The following is a 19,630-nucleotide window of genomic DNA, read 5'->3' as shown; positions in this document are numbered from 1 at the left end:
GCTTTAAGAACGACTTATAACATTGATAATATGCCTCACTATATTGAACGATGCCGAATCCTTGATATTCAGCAACTATATCAAAGGAGGAAGCTGCAAGGTATTGTTTTTATAAAAGATCTATTTGATTCAAATATTGATTGCTCTGAGCTTTTGTCTTTGTTACCCTTGCACGTTCCAAATCGATTTTTAAGAGAACCTCAATTATTTAATATATCTTTTCATAGAACTAATTATGGGAACTCCAGCTTTGTTCCTTTACTTTTTTAATGATAAGAGTGGTAAAAGAGAAAAGTGTCAAAATTGCTCTCTCATGAACATTTTTACCAGAAAAGTAAAGGAACGGAAAAATGGTAGGTCTGGCAGCAATGTCAGAAAAAAACATAAAAAAATCAATTTTCGTCTTTTATTTCACAGTTTTTAATTTAAAGTCTGTCTGGTTACTTTCCCAGCAAGAATTGTCCAGCAAGAACTTTCTCAGAGAGTAAGGGGTTTTTATTCTCTTTTGCTAGAAAATTTAAAAAAGTAAACAGACACCTTCCCAGCTAAAACCAGCAAGCAATCAGCTGACTTGCCAAAACAGAACAATTTGTCCGCCAACAAAGGAAGCAAACACGTTGTATTTTATTAAAAATAAAAAAGAAAATGAAACAAAAAAGTATTTTTCCACTTTACAAATTTGTTCTCCATAAAACAATACAATTAGACTATGTTATTTCCACAATAAAATTGTTTTTATTTAATGTTCACAAACATAAATCAACAAAAAACTAAAAACAGCTGATTGATTGTTTTCAGGAAGAAGAAGAGCTTGCAAGTGCTTGCTAGAAGAAATTTGTCCAGCAAGAATTTGCAAACTCTCAGTGAAAGAACTGTCAAAATGTCTCTCTCGAATCGCTCTCTTTTGCTGGCTTTTTGTGTTAACAGACGACTTCCAGCAACAATTGGTACAAATTGTTACAAATTTTAGGGTAACCAGACACAGCTTTAGTGTTGTCAGTGTTCGACTTTTTCTTCGGTTTTTCGTCCATTTTGTGAAATAATCGTCAAACAAAAGTCGAAAAATCAGTTCTGCCATTTTCTACCTGCAGAAATTTTGCTGGTAGCCTGAGGTAGAAGAGAAAGCCATTTTCGCTCTCTCTCCCCTCTCACTCTCTTAAAAATTGCTTCCAGTTTTGCCACTTTTCGGGGTTAAGGAACGCTTTGCAGGTTAAAAATGGTAACAAATGGTAACCTCAGGTAAGTAAAGGAACACAGCTTCCATTGCAAACCATATAGATTACCACATAGAACGTCATGTTTTCAAGAGATTAGTTAGATCTTTGCTTGAAAATGAACCTTAAATATATATCTAATGTTTGCCAATTTATTAAAATTCTAGTTTTAAGTCCAATCCAATGTAATCTTTGAGAGTATAGCTCGGTAGATGAAATAAATAAATGTTCTGTAGAGAGCCAAACTAAGTAAGATGTGGTAAAAGCAACCCGGCCTAAGGGAGGCTAATAGCTTATAGTGCGGTTACACTACAGTTTTTTGCCGGGTTAACCCACTTTATGAGGATTTATTGCTTAATCTGGTCAAATCTGACCAGATTTGCCATACAAAAATTAAATCCTCTCACGACTGGGTTTATTTTAAATCCGGCATAAATCCACCAAAAATACAGTGTTGTATTCGGTATTTGTGCAAAAAAATCCAACTCTACTCAAAAAGTACCAAAAGTTGCAACTGTTTTTGCAACAGAGTTTGTCGTGTTTTACACGTTTACGATTGGTCGCATGAGATTTTATGGAGTTAACAAATCTAAAGTTATTTAAAAATCATAAAATTATTTATTTTTTTACATTAAACACTTTTTTAACAAAAAGTACGCTTGATACCTTGATACAAAAATGTATCCCTGTGTGTAAAATATACCAATATGAGCAAAGAGGGGACGATATCTCATGCGAGAAATTGTAAAAGTGTTAAACACGACTTTATTAGTTATTTTGTATGTATACGTAAACAAACATCAGCTGACAGTTTATATCCTCGAAAAGCTAAGTGTAACCAGCAAAGATTAACCCACTGGATCTATTAAACCCAGTGGGTTAACCTTCAATAGTGTAACCGGGGTATGAGAATGTGTACCCAGCTTTAGATATACATTTTGGAGGATTTAAATGGCAGTCATCTGATTTTTGTTCATAGCACAATTACCAAGGTAGATGCATCAGCCCATCTGATCGAATTTGAAACGTCAAAAGATTTTTTTGTAAACTGAATTCGTCTCAAAAAGCATACGTCAAATTACAAATTTATTGTTTAATACTGAAAATGTTAGCACATTATGCTACTAATGCTAACTAAAGAGCAAATAAAGAATTATTTTATTGCAGTTTGCCCATCTAAAATAAATAAACGAATTTTTTATCGTTTAGACATCATAAATATTAGTGTTGGTTTTAAAATCAACTTTGTACATCAAAACAAATTTAATTTTAGGTGTGTCTTTTTACTTACTAAATGTTGTTGAAACATTTTTTCTGCAACTTTTGCTTTATACAGCTGTCAAAATCTGCAACATTAGCAATAATTATTACTAATTATCACGTAAAAAGACACAGCTAATGTTGTAATAAATATAAATAATAAATGTTGTAATAACAATTTTCATTTTGACTGAGTTTTAATATGTATAAAATATGCCTGTTCGATAACTTCGCAAGTAAAAAGTATTTGCAAGTACTTCTCATTTCTCTTTTACTGAACAAGTTTGGTATCAAACAACATTTTGTAATGTCATGTTCACAAGAGCGTTTGAAGTACGTTGTTCGCCTCTCGAAACACGTACACGAATTAACCCGTTTCCACGACACCATTTGTAATTAAGAGAAACATAATTAATTTTTCCTTACTTTTTGCTTCCTCGTTTTCATGAGAATTTGAACAAATAACACGTGTAACATATAATAAATGAGCAGGAAAAATACTAACCTTCCCTGCGAATGTATATTTTACATTTAATTGCACACTTTTCATTCATATTTTCCATTAATTCTGAAAATTTTGGTATTTCCTGTACATTTTTATATGTTTCTATTTTCAAAATTAATGAGAGAGAGACATGTTAAAACAATATTTGTGTATACAGACTTTCAGGCCGGTATTTGACTTTTGTTTCTAGATTTGTACGCGAATTTGAAACAATGGCCAAATACTGAAACTGCAATGAAAAAATTTGCTATGCTTTGAATGTATACTAATCGTTGAACCGTTTACTTTTCATTCATGTTTTGCAGTTTTTCTAAAAAAGCTCTACATTTTTAAATTTTGTATTTTGTCTGTCATAATTAATTTATTTCATTTTTTAGAGATGGGACATATTTTATCGTTGTTTGGAGAGTATTTCTACTCGAACAACGTAGAAAAATCGTCGTTCGTTCTGAGAATTTTATATGGGGAATCAAGTAATTTATTCATATTTGAGTGTCGAACAACGAATAGAGAACGAACGACGTACCGTGGAAACGGGCTATAAAAGTTAGTCCCAATTTACATTAGGCGAGTTTACTTGCGGCAATTGTCAGTTTGTGGGTGATAGAGGGTGCTGAGAGGCAAAGGGTTACCATATGCTTCGCCTCTCTCTCCAACAAAATGACAATTGCCGCAAGTAAACTCGCTCAATGTAAATTGGGACTTAATAAAATTTTTACAACTTTTTAATAGTAAAACTCGTAAAAAGAGAGCTGTAAAAAACTGTTCTCACACAAAAGTTTTTTGAAATATTTCAGCCAATCAGACGCCGGTAAGCATGTTACTGTTTTTTACTCGCTCAAATTTGTCGAGTAAACAGCTTTTGAAGAGAGCATAATTCCGCGCCATTTTTGTTTAAAGGGAAGTGAACATTTTACAAATTTTTAGCTTTGTTCCTTTACTTTTTTAATGCTAAAAGTGGTAAAAGAGAAAAGTGTAAAAGTCGTAAACGATTTTCATATAAATTTTGTGTACGGGAACGCAAAATGTGTAAAAGTGGTAAAAATTGTAAAAACTAGTTCTGGAACAGAGCTATAAAAAAATAAAATTTCGTCTTTTATTTCACAGTTTTTAATTTAGTTTTGTCAGCGTTCGACTTTTTCTTCTGTTTTTTCGGCCATTTTTTTTTTTTCATTGTGAAATAATCGTCAGACAAAAGTCGAAAAATCAGTTCTACCATTTTTTACCTGCAGCATGGCCCAATTATAGGTCCTCAGGCAAAATCAGATGATTTCGATTTGAGCTGTCAAAATTCATATTTGTCATTTGAATTCGCTGTGAGGTATTGAAATGTCGAACTGTATAGAAACAGGTAGCTGTATCGCGAAAAAAGAAAACAAATAAACCTAATGTTGTACTCGTAAAATGTCAACATTTGTTGTGTTTTTATGATAATTTAATTTACATAAACTTATTTTAGCAGTTCAAGTTCGATCAGCTGGTATTTTCTGTTTCGTCAAACAAAAATAACTACGATAACAACTTTTTCTCGGAAAATGTTTTGTATGTATCTACCTGAATTGAAAGAAAAGAAATTCTCCTCAAAATTTTTTCGCCTCTGTTTATGAATTTTGACATTAAAAATCTTTGTTTTTCTTTGAATTCGCTTGGAGGACCAATGATTGGGCCATGACCTGCAGAAATTTGTCTGGTAGCCTGTGGTAGAAGAGAAAGGCATATGTGCTTTCTCTGTTCTCTCTCACTCTCTTAAAAATTGCTGCCAGTTTTACCACTTTTTGGGGTTAAGGAACGCTTTGCAGGTTAAAAATGGTAACAAATGGTAAATATTTGTTTATAACTTCTGTTCGGATTGTCCGATCATTACCAAAATTTGACAGAATTTAAGTTAAAGGACGTTAAATATACAAATGTAAAGAACTTGAAAACATGCTAAGTCGACTTAGCATACTATTGTTTGGATGCGTCGATTTGTGTATACTGATTTGAAAGAATAAGCAAACCAATAGAAAAAAATTGTTATCAGCCGTTTGTTATGTCCTACCTTGTAATGATTCTACCATGGGTAGTACCTAGCGACAACTTTATTTTGGTGTGGCCGTGTGATAGAACGGTGATGGTGGCGCTTGACTTATCAAAAGCCTTTGATACTGTGAGGCACACCACGCTGTTTGAGGACATTGGGCAGACAACCCTCCGGCCAAGTCTGAAATGTTGGATAATCAATTATATGTAAGGACGCCAGTCGTACGTGAAATTCAGGAACAAGAAGTCCAAACCTCGTAGAGGGAAACAGGGATTTCCTCAAGGTGGGGTGATATCTCCGGAACTGTTTAACCGCTATCCCCCTCCAGACGGCATTGAGATCGTAGCATATGCGGATGATTGTACGATCCTGGCGTCAGGAACCTACCCAGCAAACCAATCGTACCGACATCTTAACGAAATCGGAACAAAATTCGGACGATACGTCCGATGTCTGATCCGAAATCGTAACGATATCTTAACGAAAGTTGTATGAAGTGGTTGACATAATTTCTGAACGAAATGTCGCAGCGACATCGTATCGATTTCGATCCGATTTCGTAACGAAATCTGAAGAAAATCCTTGGGAAAATCGGAAAGGAAATTTCTTTCCGACATTTGTTCCGATATCGGAACGAAATCGGCACAAAATCTGAACTATTTCCGCTCCGAAAAATCGTTTAGAAATCGGAACGAAATCTGAACGACGTTGCTTCCGAAATAGTTCAGACGTGTCGGACATCCGACATTTGGTTTGCTGGGTACCCTGATAACATCTGTTAGGGACTGAATTCCTATTTAGCCGATTTTACCACCTTTTTCAACGCGAGGAATATGCAGATACCCGCCACTATATCTACGGCCACTCTGTTCACCACATGGACGGCGCAGTATAAAAGAGAGTTTAATGTCGTGGTCGATGGTAGCAGAATTCCGACCACAAACTGCCACACAATTCTAGGGGTCACATTCGACACTACGTTCACGTTGTCCGCTCATGCCGCAGCTATCTGGGACAAACTGAAATGTAGAAACAAGGTTCCATAGACGGCAGCACTAGGGGCGCAGAAAAAAAAACCTTAAAACCGGCGCCAGTTTGATCCCCGAATTTAGTGGTTGCACATTGGATAGAGATTCATTCTTGTCTGAGTGCCGCCTTAAGAACAGCAACAGTGTGCCTTTTCAAGTCTTCAGTGGACCATCTATATGAGGAGTCAAAGATTCTTCCAGTACAGCACAACGCAATGAGATGCTTTCGTTGTAGTACTTGCCTGGGTGTTGCAGTGAGAGCGATCCGAATCACCATCTGCTGGCTAGTCCCTTTTTAACTGCCCTGCCAAATCTACTCATCAAACTCCAGTGGATCTGTGGTTACATCCCATCGGAGCAGACACTTTCCTGGAACTGGAGATATACCCAGAGCCATATTGAGCAGAAGAACGAATACGCAAACATACATACAATTGGTCTGTTCCTTTACTTTTGAAAATGGTAAAACCGGCAAAAGTAGTTAAAGTTGAAAACTGTCCCCATATGAATTGTATGGTGTCAGAAGTAAAGGAACGCTTTTCGAGTAAAAAGTAGCAAAACTTTAAGATTCTTGAACGTAAAGGAACAGTGCTAATAATAAACTCTGTTACAACAACAACTTTAATTTCGTTAATTACCGAAATTGTAAACATTTTAATTTTACAGATTTTTGTCGGTAACCAAAAAAAAAAACGTTAGAGAATCCCACTTCAGACACCTCTTGCAGAAAGGTTTTACCTGCTGAAATACTCCAATAATGTCGTCAAAAGTGCTCCCCTTGTCTGACCTGGGAATCGATCTCAGGCATTCACAGCTCAAATATTAATTTAAATGTGTTTTTGCCGTTATTCTATTATTTGTTTTTCTTTGTTTCGTGCAGTCATTTCGAGGTGCATTTTTGTGTAATGGGCATCAGTTCATTGTGAATGTTCAAAGTTTGAAGAAGAAGATATTTTTCTTTTTTGTACTTCCATTCTAAACATTACCGTCAATCCTTCGCTCCTTGAAAAAAATGAGTATTAACTGGATAAAAATAACGGATAGGTAAGCTATTCCTTCATATAACTTCATAAAAAGGACCTGGATGAGTTCGCGAACTATCCTCGGAAAGTGATGAAATTTTTATAGCTGGTAAAAGGGAAGTATAAACTTGCACGTAAACAAGTTATGTATTGTCGTGTTCAGGGAGATGCAAATTTCATCACGGGGGCAAGTTTGAATGTTTGGAATGGTTTCGAATCAATCATACAAATATTTTCGATATAAACGAAAAATTTTTTCGCGTTATGTGAGATTTGTTCCTGTCCATAGGAGGAAGTGTTAATCCCCGGTCGAAGGCCGGCTATATGTAAAAATATCGATTTAATCAAAACCAAGGTATTTTTTAACCTCGGGAAATATGGACTTCCAGCATTCCAAGACCAAACTGTGGACAAAATTTCAAAATTTTCTAAATCCAACCACTACATTCATCTTATGCCTCATCACGATCCGAGAATAGTGGGTGAACGTATATGTCCATAAAAATTACACATTTCAACAAATATTTCTTTCCCAGGGCTCGAGAAGGCATTAAAATTATCAATTCCTTGCCCTATAACACCTTCAGCACTGTACTCCAATATGTCCATCGACAAATGCTTACTACTTGTGACTCCAAAGGTGAAACCGCCTCGTCCACAGCTGAAAATGAAAACGCTCTAGAGGAATTGGAACGTTTGGTGGGAGTTCCACGTCCCGATTTCTTGTTATTGATTAAAACATTTTCCTACATACTGCGTCGCACCAGCACTTACATCATTAAACCTTCATTGCTACAAGCTGAATTAAGGGATAAACTACAGCTACAGGATGAAGCAAAAATTGATGCCATAGTTCGCTTATGGGTTCGACAGACTACACCAATTATGAATAATTTGGCAAGAGATTGTTACGAGTCAAATGAAATTGCCGATGTGGCATGGAAACTGAATGTAGAAATTAGTTCACATTGCCAGCAACGAGAGAAGACTGCTTTGGCAGTGCTCCAATTGAAAACGGGTGCCGGTGAAGACATTAATCTAGAAATGAATCATGATGAACTTTTGCAATTGTACCAACAATTTGAGTGTATACAAAATGAATTGGATGCCATGAGTGCTCAACCAAAAACTACAACTAAAGCTACAGTGACAGTGACCAAACCAGCACAAGTTTAAAGATTTAGGATTTGGCATTCCAGTATTACTTAGCTACTTAGATTAGATTATGTATGTATATTAAGTTGTTTGCTATACAAATTTGTTACATGTTTTAAATGAAAGGCGCAATAAAAGACGTTAAATGTTTTAAGCTTAAAATGAAGTTTCACAAAATTGAACGAGGAATATTAAATATGCAAGTCTTCTACATTGCACTATGTGGTGACTTCCGTATTGTCAGTTGCTTTGTATTCGTGCATGAAACTAGGGGTTCTTAAATCGATTTCCATACTAGAGTAATTTTATGAGATTGCAGTAGTGGGGAAATCGATTTAAGAACCCCTAGTTTCACGCACGAATACAAAGCAACTGACAATAAGGAAGTCGGCCTATGCGTTGATTTGTGTAACTTTAAACCATTACCATATAGAATTCATGTTGTTTGATGGAGCGTCCGCGGTGGTTAGCTTGGCCACATAGTCCAATACTCATAGTCATAGTCCAATACTCCGACAAGACATTATCAGCACACCATTCATTGGGATGTTCGTGGAATATGAATATTCTAATTTTGGAATTTAGCAAGAAAAAAAATAAAACCACAAAGTAAATTTCATATTATTCATATTTATTATTTTTTGTTTATTTTTTCTTCGTGTTTTTTTTCTTTACTTTTTTGTTTTATCAAAAATAAATAATAGTTTTGTTTAGTAGCTAATAATAATGGTTGTTTTGCAAAATATTTACACTGCTTCTTTAATTAAATATTTATTATAATTATTGTTTTTGTTTGTTGTTGTTGTAAATAATAAAAGAATACACAATAAAATAAATAATAAATTTAATGAAATAAAAAATAATGATGTTAAAATAACAAAAGAAAAAAATATAAAAAAAATTTGGCTTTCTTTGCATAAAAAACATAAAAATGTAAGATTCAATATGATCGATTATTTGGAGAGAATGAGAGGAGGAAGATAGTTCTTATAAAATAATAACATTTAAAGAGTTCGTTAACAATATAAAACATATAAGCCAACAGTTGTTTAAAGTAAAATAATAATTATTAAAAAAAAAACTAAAAATTAAATAAAATTATATTAAAGAAAGGCTAAGGGGAGAGGGTGGCGGTACTTTCTTAAGTTTCAAAATACTTATAAATAGCTGTAACGTAAGACATTACTTGGGTCCAATCGGGACGTTCAATTTGACACATATCGTTGATATTCTGCAAAATAATGAATGGTTTGTTAAGTTAATAAAATAATTTATCACTAAAATATTTATGATTTCTACGTACCAAAGTTGTGGTTATGCCCACCGATTCAGCGGCGGCAAATGCCAATGAGAAGTTACGTCTTTTGTTGGCTGGACTTAAAGTATCGTAAGGAATGCGATCCGGTAAATAGGAATGTAAAATTGCACAAAATGCCAAGCCATCATTCCAGGATGAACTGAAATTTGTGATGTCTATATTGCGATAACCAACAGTTTTGTTTTGACACCATTTCAACAAAGCATTACGCTTTGAACCACCGTTTTTGGCCAACATGTTCAAAGGATCTTTGCGTTCACCTGTTCAAATAGCAATGAGGGTACATTATTTCCTAATTTATATATGTATGTATGTCTCTTGTTTAACTTACCACTTAAAAGAGATTTGGAAACATTGTTGAGACTACTTATGTGTAGATTTGATACTACAGATTGCTGTTGTTGTTGTTCCCTTAGAGGACCCTTGGTTGTTGTTGTTGTTATCGTCGTCAAAGATGAGACAATGGATGGTGTAGTATTATTGGGTGTACATGTAGTTGCCGTTGTTGTTGTATTTAAGCTGCCAATAATGGGAGTAAGTCTGGAAACCTATTTCAAAAGGAGGAGCATAAAATAATTTAGGGTTAATTCTGGTAGAAAACAAAGAATATTAATACTCACATTCTCAGACCAATCTGGATTGTTGGTTGTAGTACTGACTAAGGGCATAGTACTGGGTGTAATTTCGGGAGTACTGCTGCTATTCAAGCTTGACGATGAGCTATAGCGAGACTCGGGTTCTTCGGCTTTGGCGGTCTGTAAATAAAGTATGATACGAAATTTATCAATGTTAAAATATGCTCTGTATTGGCAGTGGCCACTGATGGCAGTAGATTATAAATCGACCTTAAAATATTAAACTATTGTGGCCCTAAACTTTTGGAAGTGAAGCCTACGCGAATAAAATATTTCCATTATTTTATAAAAAAAGGTGTTATGTGCTTGGTGACGGGTTTTCGGAAATTTCCGGCCTAGTCTTTTCAATACAGAGCTATCTCGCTTGAGCCTGGCTCTAATGACCCGGAATGTATGGTAGTGGCAGTCAGGAACGGCCGATGAATAGATATGGCTTGCGTTCTATGTTCAAAATTGGTTCGCTTTTGAGTGGCAATAATCTTCTGGTGCTAGTGGACATCTATGCTCATATTCCAAACATCGTATTAGTTAAGAGACTACCCGAATTCATAACCTCTGACCGCCGTGTTTTTCTGAACCATGGAAAAGCTGATTGGAAAGGGTTCAGAGAATTCACCAATCATCGTCCGTTACGCACCAGCTGGTCGAATATCTAAAATTAGGCCAAATTTCCCAGCAGAGGCGACGGGACCAGCAAATGAGCTTCGTCGTATGAATCCGGAAGACTCAAGAGTTAGGGAAGATACTCTTGAAGTCAACAGGTAGTAAGCGACACATGCAGGAAAAATGGACACCTGAAGCAATGCAAAATTGGTATAGAATTAAATAAATTGTGGGCAAGGGTTAAATCACTCTCGAATCCGGAAAAGAAGGACGAGAGAACGGCTGTCACTTTTAACGACGTGACATTGCACACCGAGAGTGATACGGCGAAGATGATTGTGCCACGCCGAATAAGAGCCCTCCCAGCCGAGGAGGTACCACCACAATTTACGATGAGCGATGTTGCCGACGTTACACGGAACCATCCAAAGAAGAGAAATCTCAATGGTAATGCTTAAGGATGCCGGGGTTGGGTATTTAAAAACTGTCCTACTCTATCGTTAGTCATCCATATTGCACCAGAAGCCTGTATAGTTGGCTGGGTGGTCCCGCTACTGACAGCTGAGGTCGATCTCCTTCTTGTCGTCAGTAGCAAAGATCCTGGATGCATTACTTATCCCCATGATGAGAAGCAGTTTCCCAGATGCCCATCATCAGCATCGATTCCGGAAAATGTACAGCACCACAACAGCATTACACGCCACATTCACACATATCAGTCGAGGACTGAACCAGAACGGACCGTGCGGCCGAACTGTTATGGTGGCTCTTGACCTATCGTAGGCTTTCGATACCGTCAACCATGACGAGCTGTTCGAAGACATAGATAAGACTTCCCTCCAGCTGTGTTTGAAGCGTTGAATAATCAAATATATGTGTGTACGCCGCCAGTCGTTTGTAAAATTCAGAAATAAGAAGTCTAAGATCCGAAGAGGGAATTCCCCAAGGCGGAGTGATATCTCCGACATAGAGATCGTAATGTAAGCGAATAATTGCATGATGTTGGCGTCCGGTCCTATGTCATATGTGCTAAGTTAAATGTCTACATAGCTAACTTAGTGTAGTTCTCTAATCTGAGAAATACGAAAAAATCCGCCGCTAAATCCATTACCACACTGTCCACCAACTGGACGACTGAAGTGAGCGTCCCACTGAACAGAATGTCCTTATCCCGACCACTAACTACCCCAAGATATTGTGTGCAACGTTCTACAGCATGTTCACGTCGTCTGCGCAAGCCACATTTATTTCCGACAAGATTAGAAGTAGGAACAAGATTCTCAAGTTGCTGACCAGCAGCACTTAGGATGCTGACAAAGAAACCATGTTCACTTCTTATAAAGCAATATGATGGTTTGTGGTAAGCTATGCGGCGCCAGTGTGGTATGCAAATGTTAGCGCTACGCAGTGGAGGAATGTTCAAACCTGCCAGAATGCCGCCCTTAGAACAGCAACAAGGTATCTCCTCGTCATGTCATCAGTGAACCATCTGCATGGATGAAACGAAGATTTTACAGGTGAATCAGTACAACAAGATTTTGTATATATAGTTCCTTGCTTGGGTGTTACCGCCGTGAGCATCCCTGCCACAATCTATTGGACAGGCTTCCCCACCCAAGAGTGTCAGAAGAGATCTTCATGGTCTGGAGAGATGTCCAAATGTATAAGAGAGAACTTCTAGATCAACATGCCTATCAGGCACTCTTGAATAGCATACATAGTGATGCAGTTGTGCAGGCAATACACAAAGTTACAGTGTGAATTCCGTACTCGGAGACGACCGCCATCCATCACAGCAGACACGAGTGGTTTTAGTCCGCCGATTTTGCCTTGCCACTAAACTTGAGTTGCGTTGTTAATTGTCAGCACAACTGAGATGAAATGTTGTATTATTGTTGTTGTCGATAAACGTGTTATCGATCAGTGTTTTTTCAAACTTGTGAACTCTAAAATCCAAAAAGCATTATTCGCCAAAAAAAACGATTTTAAAATGATAAGCTCAGTGGAATTATTTTTTGATGATGAATAAAATGTATAGGACATGACATCTATTAGAAGAAATATGAGGGACAAGTCGAATCCATTCCATTGGAATTGCCGTCTGCACTGTAAGTTGAAGCTCAAGCTGGAAAGATCTGTATAATCAGTAAATTATTTTAGGTTTAAGGCGTATTTTCGATTGAAAAAGATGCCGTAGTTTACATTGTGGTAACGTTAAATGATGACTTCAAAGTAAGTTACAAATCAACAGTGTGCGCTGCGTTGAGATTTTTTGCGGAGGGAAGTTTCCTAAAGTCCCATGGCAATGATTACAACAATTGCATGGCTCAGTCTACATTATCGAACGTATTGAAGAAAGTTGTCCACTTGATAGAGGACAAGTTGTGCCAAAATTGGATCGTTTCGAAGTTGATGGAGGAGGAAAAAAGACAAAGCAAAAATCATTTTTATTCAAAAACGAAATTCCTGGTGTTGTCGGCTGTATAGATGGACCCATGTGCACATTGGATTTGCACTCAATTTATCAATATTTCAAACTGTTGTTTTATTGTTATTTTCACCATATTTTTGATACACAAAATTAATTAATCATGCAAATTATCAACAATTGTTAAAAAATGTTTTTTCTTTCACTTTTACTTCTTGTTTCTTCGAAAATATTCACTGCAACTGAAAAAATGGTTGCTGAAAATAGCCGGTTCGTTAACTGAGATTCGCAACTTCAATTGAAGGTTGCCATACATAACGATAATTGCTATCGATAATCGACCCCTTAATTCATATTGGGCACGAATTTATGGCACGCAGTCCTAATCCATTTGACCTGCATGTGGAATGGGACTGCAGGACAAGTTGCATTTGTTTAGCTGTCCAGCTAACTCCACTCACATGTCTCCTGATTGCTTATGGACTCAGCATGCCCAGGTTGAAGAATTTTTGAATCTGGATTCAGAGGAACCAGAAGAATTATAGGAACGAACATATTTGCATTGTAACAACAACAAGAACTACGTATTAGGTTTTACGGGAACCGTCATCAAAGTCAATATTTCATTTTTTGTTTTAAGAAACGGATGATTTTAAGCCATAAAATGACCAAAAAGATTAAAAAATCGACCGATGAATGCCTAGATTTTTATATTATTTGGGAAATATTTATGTCTACAAAAATATAAGATGATCGGTGCATACAATAATTTTTCCCATCCAACAGTATATTCAGACAAAGCTGTTTCGATCAGAATATGTTTTATGCTACTAATGTTTAGAAATTAGGCAAAAAATGGATATTTGAAGATTTACAAGTGAGGGTCTCCCCTTAAGAAAACAATGTAAGAAGCTAATAAATATAGCTTACCTGTTTGTTATTTTCTATACTTTCGATTAAGGTCTTGACAGACAGGCGGGAATCCTGTCTGGAAAAGCTGCCTACTTTACTGCGTCTAGAGGCCATTTCTTGTTGTACAGTCGATAATACGGATTGTTGGGTTTCGGTTTGTTGTTGCTCTATAAAAAAAGAAAGGAGAGACAATAAAAATTAGGATAAACAAAATCTTCATTGGAATTGTGGGGATTATTCTGAATAAAAACCCCGCCGTGAGTCTTGTTTCTCTAACGTTTCAACTTAAAAGGAGAGAGTGAGAAAACTCACGGGTTGTTTTCATTCAGAATAACCCCCAGTAATTTTAATTGCTTGCATTTTATTTTCCTTTTGAACTTACGTTGTTTAGTTAATTTTTCAATTTGCTGTTCCAGCATTCGTATCTTTTCTTTTTGCGTCTTATTATCCAATACTAATTGTTCTCTAGCACTTAAGGCTTCAGTCTTAAAATCATTGGCCACCCTAACGGTCATTAGTAGATCCGCTTGGAATTGTTGCCATTCTTCGGCTTCTTGTTTACGTAGCTGCTGTAGATCTTCCAATTGCTGTTGTGTTTCCTTCAGTTTACGTTCCATTTCGTTAAGTTGTTGCTGACTTTCACCCAACAGCGATTGCAGTTGATTTTTGTCCTCCAGGTGACATTTACATTGCACTTGTAACTCGTTGGTACTTTCGCACAGTTGTTGATGTTCGGCTGACAGCTTGTCTTTTTCCTGTTGCATTTGATCCAAACGGAATTCGAGATGCGAAAGGGCACACTTGGAGTTGTTTTTCGATACTTTGAGCTCTTCCGTAAGATCGGCCAGTTGATCTTTAAGGCGACGCACCTCGGCTTGGCTGCGTGACCATTGATCTTGTATTTCAGCAACCTTCTCTTCGAGAAGATCTTTTTCTTTGCGTGCAGCATCCAAAAGTTCACTGAGATCGGTCTTGTCACCCCGTGCCAAATCTTGTTCTAATTCTTCGATTTTTGATTTGGCATTTTCCAGCAGGGTTGTCAGGCGATTAATTTCAATAAGTCCATGTGATATTTCCTCTTTGGCTGCTTGTAACTGTAGTTCCATTTGTTTACGCTGGGCATGTTCTGCATCTATGGACGATTCGAGTAGAGCAATGCGTTCTCTTAAGCGTGTCTGATCAGCAATGTGATTCTCATTGGCTTGCCGTAGTTCCTGTAATTCGGCATTGAGTTCTTCTTGCTTTACTAAAACAGCTTCACGTTCATCCTGGGCCGTTTTGATAAGATCCATTAATTTCTTTTCTCTTTCAGAGGAATTAGCCTCCTCGGCATTATTTTTGTTAGCATCTCTCAGCAAAAGTTCTTGCAAATTGTTGATTTGTGTGCGAGAGTCATTTAGTTTTTCGGTTTGTCGACACAACGATTGGAATAGGACATCCTTTTCTTCGGCTAAACGTTCATTTTCCGTTTGGGCATCGCTTAATTGTGCTTGCAAATCGGAAAGTTCTTGCAGTGTGGCTTGTAATTCTTCATTGGTTGAGTAATGGGTCTCTTCCATTTGTATGATCTTGTCCTGCAGGCAAGCTACAGAAATTTCGCTGGACGAGGAATGTTTATCCCAGTCCGGTGTGAGGCAAGGAGTACCACCATTGTCGTGTTCTGCAGACTAAAAAGAAGAAACAAGATGTCGATTAGATTGATATAATTCAACATTTCAGTGATATGTTGTATTCAATTGGGTGGAACTTACTGTTGGTAGAGCAATGGAAGCTGGTGCGGAACTATGTAAACGTTGAGAATCTTGTATAATTTGATGTTTTTCCGCATCGGATAAAGGTGAATTGACAACGTCTCTTAAACGATTTCTCAACGACTCATTTTCATATTTTAAATTTGCAATTTCCAGTTGATTTTTCTCTTGGGCACTCTAGAAATTTACAAAAAAATAAAACAACAATAATAAGAACATGACAAATTGAAAACGCCATCAAGTAGTAATTGAACACCCCGACAAAGGGAACGTTGCCGAATCAAATACCATTAACATGTACAAGTTATAAACAATTGAATCATAATATGCCAATGGGGGAAACTTCCCAACCTTTAGGCCGACAGTTGCGGCAAAAACAAAAATTATAACTGTTTGCTTTGTTCTGTTTTGCTTTTACTAGAACTCATTTGTAAGTCGTCGTCGTTGGTCGAAAGCTTTGTTTTTTTTCCTCCCGCCTGAAAGAGAATTTTGATAGATTTGTGGTCAAGTGGATGATTTGTTATTGAGCTGCTTAACCGAACAGATAGATGGATAGATAGATAGGTGGATAGACAGCTAGACAGATATAGATCTATATTTTCGCTGATCTCAAATGAAATGTTTTAGTTTTGTGGTTTTATGATTGGATGAACATAACAAATGTGTCGCTGTTGGCTGAAGGGGGAGATGGAGATGGAGGAAGAGGAGGTGATAGAGCCAAATTATACAAAACAAATCAACAACACATCATATCGTCCATAGTCTTATTAGCATGTGCAATGGCATATCACATTTTGATTTGATATAAAGTGGAAAATGATTTTCAATATACATACATACATATGTATATATAAACAAAGTAGAAGATTCAAAGTGTTAACAATAACATATTATTGCGGTAAAGGGAGGGGGAATACTGACTATATGCTTTTCTTCATTGCCAATTTCACGGCCATCTGGTAAATGGATTAATAAGTGTATGTACCCACATGTAAGTTCTTAGATGTGGCTTTTGATATTTGTTATTTTTGTGGTAAGTGATTAGAAATCCTAGAACTAAGCTTATTTATAGCAAAAAAAAAAAAAAACTTGATAATAGGGAAGGGTGTTTTTATGCAACAATGAGTTTAAAGCTTAGATGGGGGAAAACGATATTTGTTTTGGTTTTTTTATTTTTTAATAAAAATAAGGGTATAAATGTTAAGCTTTTTATATGAAAATGAAATTAGTTTCAAATTGGAGGGCTTGTACGATCCCTGTATTCGTTCAATCTTCTGAATCACAACTGGACACCAGAGCGACCATGAAAATTTGTACACAGAGGCAGACGCGTTTAATTACATTCTACAACAACTGCGACAAAGAGTTTACTTTTTACTGGAATCCAGGCTAAATAAACGTCCCAAGGAGATAAAATGCTCGCGTGGAAGTAAGATAGTAGGTAATAAGGATTCTGTACCTCGGCACAGAAATCACGGAAAGGGATATGGGATGGATCATCGACCTCAAGAAAATCCAGCACCAGTAACTAGACTAGAACACCAAATGGGATTGAAGAGCGAGCGGTCCTCGGAAGACGCACGACCATACATTTGATGGTTTTTCAACTATCTCCTTCACCTTCCTTAGCTCGGTAAAACTGTAGCCGAGACCTCTTGGTGCAAAGGAAAGAACACATTGAAAGTGGCTATGCCGCCCTTCCTTTTTCTCACTCAACTTCTTCTTCCTTTTTCTCACTCAATTGTGGAGAATTCTGCAAAAGTCCCAAACTAATACACTCCAGTCTGTGGAGAGAAGTAAAGATAACTTATAGCCCCAGAGCTGAAAATACTAAATACTCAACACCGAAAGAATACAGATCAAGAAGCCCGTCTTTCTAGTCTCCAAAAGACTCTCAAAGTAAGTTTAGTTTAGTTGGAGATAAGTTACATTGTTACCATTTAGCTAAGCAAATCACAACATTCTGATATCGAGGACAAATCTGTGGAAAAGTTGGTTGGCTACATTAAGAGGAATATGGAGAATTCAAACTTTACCCTAGTCGCCTTCTTGGATATCTTCAGTAATGTAGGACCCACTCAATAAGCAAATAAATACGCTGGAAGCTCTGACAATCCCACGGCCGCGGGTTCTTCGATACCGGGTTAACCCGGAACCACGCAACAACTGTGTTCCGGCCAGCGACTGCCACCTTGGTGTACACATGTTTGTATTCGTGTCGTTTTTCTGTGTTAGGAGCATTCTTTTGAACGGTGTCGGGACGGAGGACACGCAGGACCAATTTGAATGTGCTAAGTTTGTCAAATCCGCATTTACCACGAGGTAGGGCTGATTAAGGTATACAACCCTCGCCAGGGGTAACAATCTTGACGCGATGCGAGGGCTTAAGGCCACAATCTCCCCCACCCAGTTCTGGAAACTCGGGCCGATGATATTGTGGCCGACCAAAGGTTACCCACGTAGTGATCTCCTACGTAACAGAGATCCCCTAACGCCGGGGTGTCAAGCGAACGCGTGCCAATCGGTGTTCAAGGTTTGCAGTTAGAGTACCAACTGTAGTGGAACGGAGCCTCATTGAAAAACCTGGGCGTCTCAATTTAGTATAGACTCAGTTGTCAAGTCCTTGCCATGGTACAGGAGGGCTGTGCCATGGTTGACCTCCATTCCCCATCAATTCAATGATGTATTGGATCATAAAAATAAATCAAAACCACCAAAAACTAAAGATGCCAACAAAACCGCAACGCCCATGGACTATGATATGAATACCACACCAGACAGAACATTATCTTCGGGAGGGGACGGACTAGAGCCACCAAGCATAGGACTGGTTGAGGACAGTCTTGCCGAGCAGAGTAGGCAGCTCCTGGCCATGCTGGAGCGGATGGTTTCCCCAGGCACTAGTCGGAGTTGTGTTTCTGAAGAGACCGAGGACAGTTTATCTGACGACGAACTAAACAACACAGTTGTTCCAGCAGCTGCAGTCACAGATAAAATGTCCTCGGGCTCAACGGAAACTACAATTCTTGCGGACATGGAACCATCACTGACCCGGGATATTTATGCATCGGCCGAAGCCGATAAGCCAACCTTACACAGACAGAACGCCACTGAGGAGGGTACCACGACCAAGGCTTCGAGCGACAAAGTTCCGACAACGACCAAGGCTTTGGACGACGAGAAGTCCTGAGATTGATAGGCTCTCCCTTATCCATATGGTCGACAAGATACTACCACTACCTGTAAAGGTCTAATCAAGAGTGATGGTGGCTTGACTCAGCCTCCAGGAAAGCCTGCATCCCTAAGTAGGAAGCCCCAAACCTAAGAGGAGGAGGGAACTGGGATGCCTGTCCCGACGACGGACTCTACACCTGCGAATGTGGCACCTTCCAACCCCTCTTCATCGAGAAATCCGGTGAAGAGGGTTAGATCTACGGAGGAACCACACCCTAAGGCCAAAAGACCCATCCCGAGACGGGACTCCAAGCCATCCACCTCCTCTGCCCGTTACCAAAGGAACGAGAAGTCCACTAATACTAAGGCAACCTCTAAGGCCAACTTATGTCACAAGGTGACTCCTAGCTCTCCTCCCAAGAGTAGCGGGACGGGGAAAAGAAGGACTGTCAGACCGCTTGTGCCAGATGAATTGCGTGTAGCGGTCATCGACAGAGCGGATCCTGAATGTAGGATTAACGACAAGCACTGGCGGCTGATTGAAAATCAGCTGCGTGAGATAGTGTTCGCTGGCGAAGGGGAGCCTCTGTTGTGAGAACAAG

The 19,630-nt window shown here is 38.0% G+C and overlaps 2 protein-coding genes across 28 annotated transcripts in view; one reads left to right on the top strand and one right to left on the bottom strand.

The window, feature by feature from the left end:
• Positions 1–6,944: 6,944 nt before the first annotated feature.
• Vlet (COMM domain containing 10 protein valette) lies at positions 6,945–8,369 on the top strand. Its single transcript, XM_073974970.1, has 2 exons — positions 6,945–7,074; positions 7,589–8,369. The coding sequence occupies exons 1-2, from the start codon at positions 7,043–7,045 to the stop codon at positions 8,226–8,228; spliced, it is 672 nt and encodes a 223-aa protein (XP_073831071.1). The 5' UTR covers positions 6,945–7,042; the 3' UTR covers positions 8,229–8,369.
• Positions 8,370–8,821: 452 nt separating this feature from the next.
• Positions 8,822–19,630, bottom strand: part of spdi (sperm antigen with calponin homology and coiled-coil domains split discs) — an 83,436-nt gene continuing 72,627 nt past the window's right edge. For all 27 annotated transcript variants that reach the window (XM_073974960.1, XM_073974959.1, XM_073974965.1 and 24 more), the window contains 7 exons: positions 15,855–16,031; positions 14,486–15,770; positions 14,122–14,270; positions 10,146–10,280; positions 9,857–10,073; positions 9,511–9,785; positions 8,822–9,438 (listed from right to left, as the gene is read on the bottom strand). In XM_073974960.1, the coding sequence (XP_073831061.1) occupies positions 9,349–9,438; positions 9,511–9,785; positions 9,857–10,073; positions 10,146–10,280; positions 14,122–14,270; positions 14,486–15,770; positions 15,855–16,031 (2,328 nt within the window). In that variant the 3' untranslated portion in view covers positions 8,822–9,348. The remainder of the gene's footprint in view (positions 9,439–9,510; positions 9,786–9,856; positions 10,074–10,145; positions 10,281–14,121; positions 14,271–14,485; positions 15,771–15,854; positions 16,032–19,630) is intronic.

Source organism: Musca autumnalis, unplaced genomic scaffold, assembly GCF_047663935.1.
Source record: "Musca autumnalis isolate F117 unplaced genomic scaffold, ASM4766393v1 scaffold_3, whole genome shotgun sequence".
Taxonomy (NCBI): Eukaryota; Metazoa; Arthropoda; class Insecta; order Diptera; family Muscidae; genus Musca; species Musca autumnalis.
The sequence above is the reverse complement of the archived record's forward strand: the minus strand, read 5'-3'. Positions and strand labels throughout refer to the sequence as shown.

Bases quoted from the DNA above. Each gene is read 5' to 3' on its own strand.
- Vlet (XM_073974970.1), top strand. From the start codon at position 7,043: ATGAGTATTAACTGGATAAAAATAACGGATAG. The intron at 7,075-7,588 runs GTAAGCTATTCC...TTTCTTTCCCAG, and splicing joins TGGATAAAAATAACGGATAG to GGCTCGAGAAGGCATTAAAA.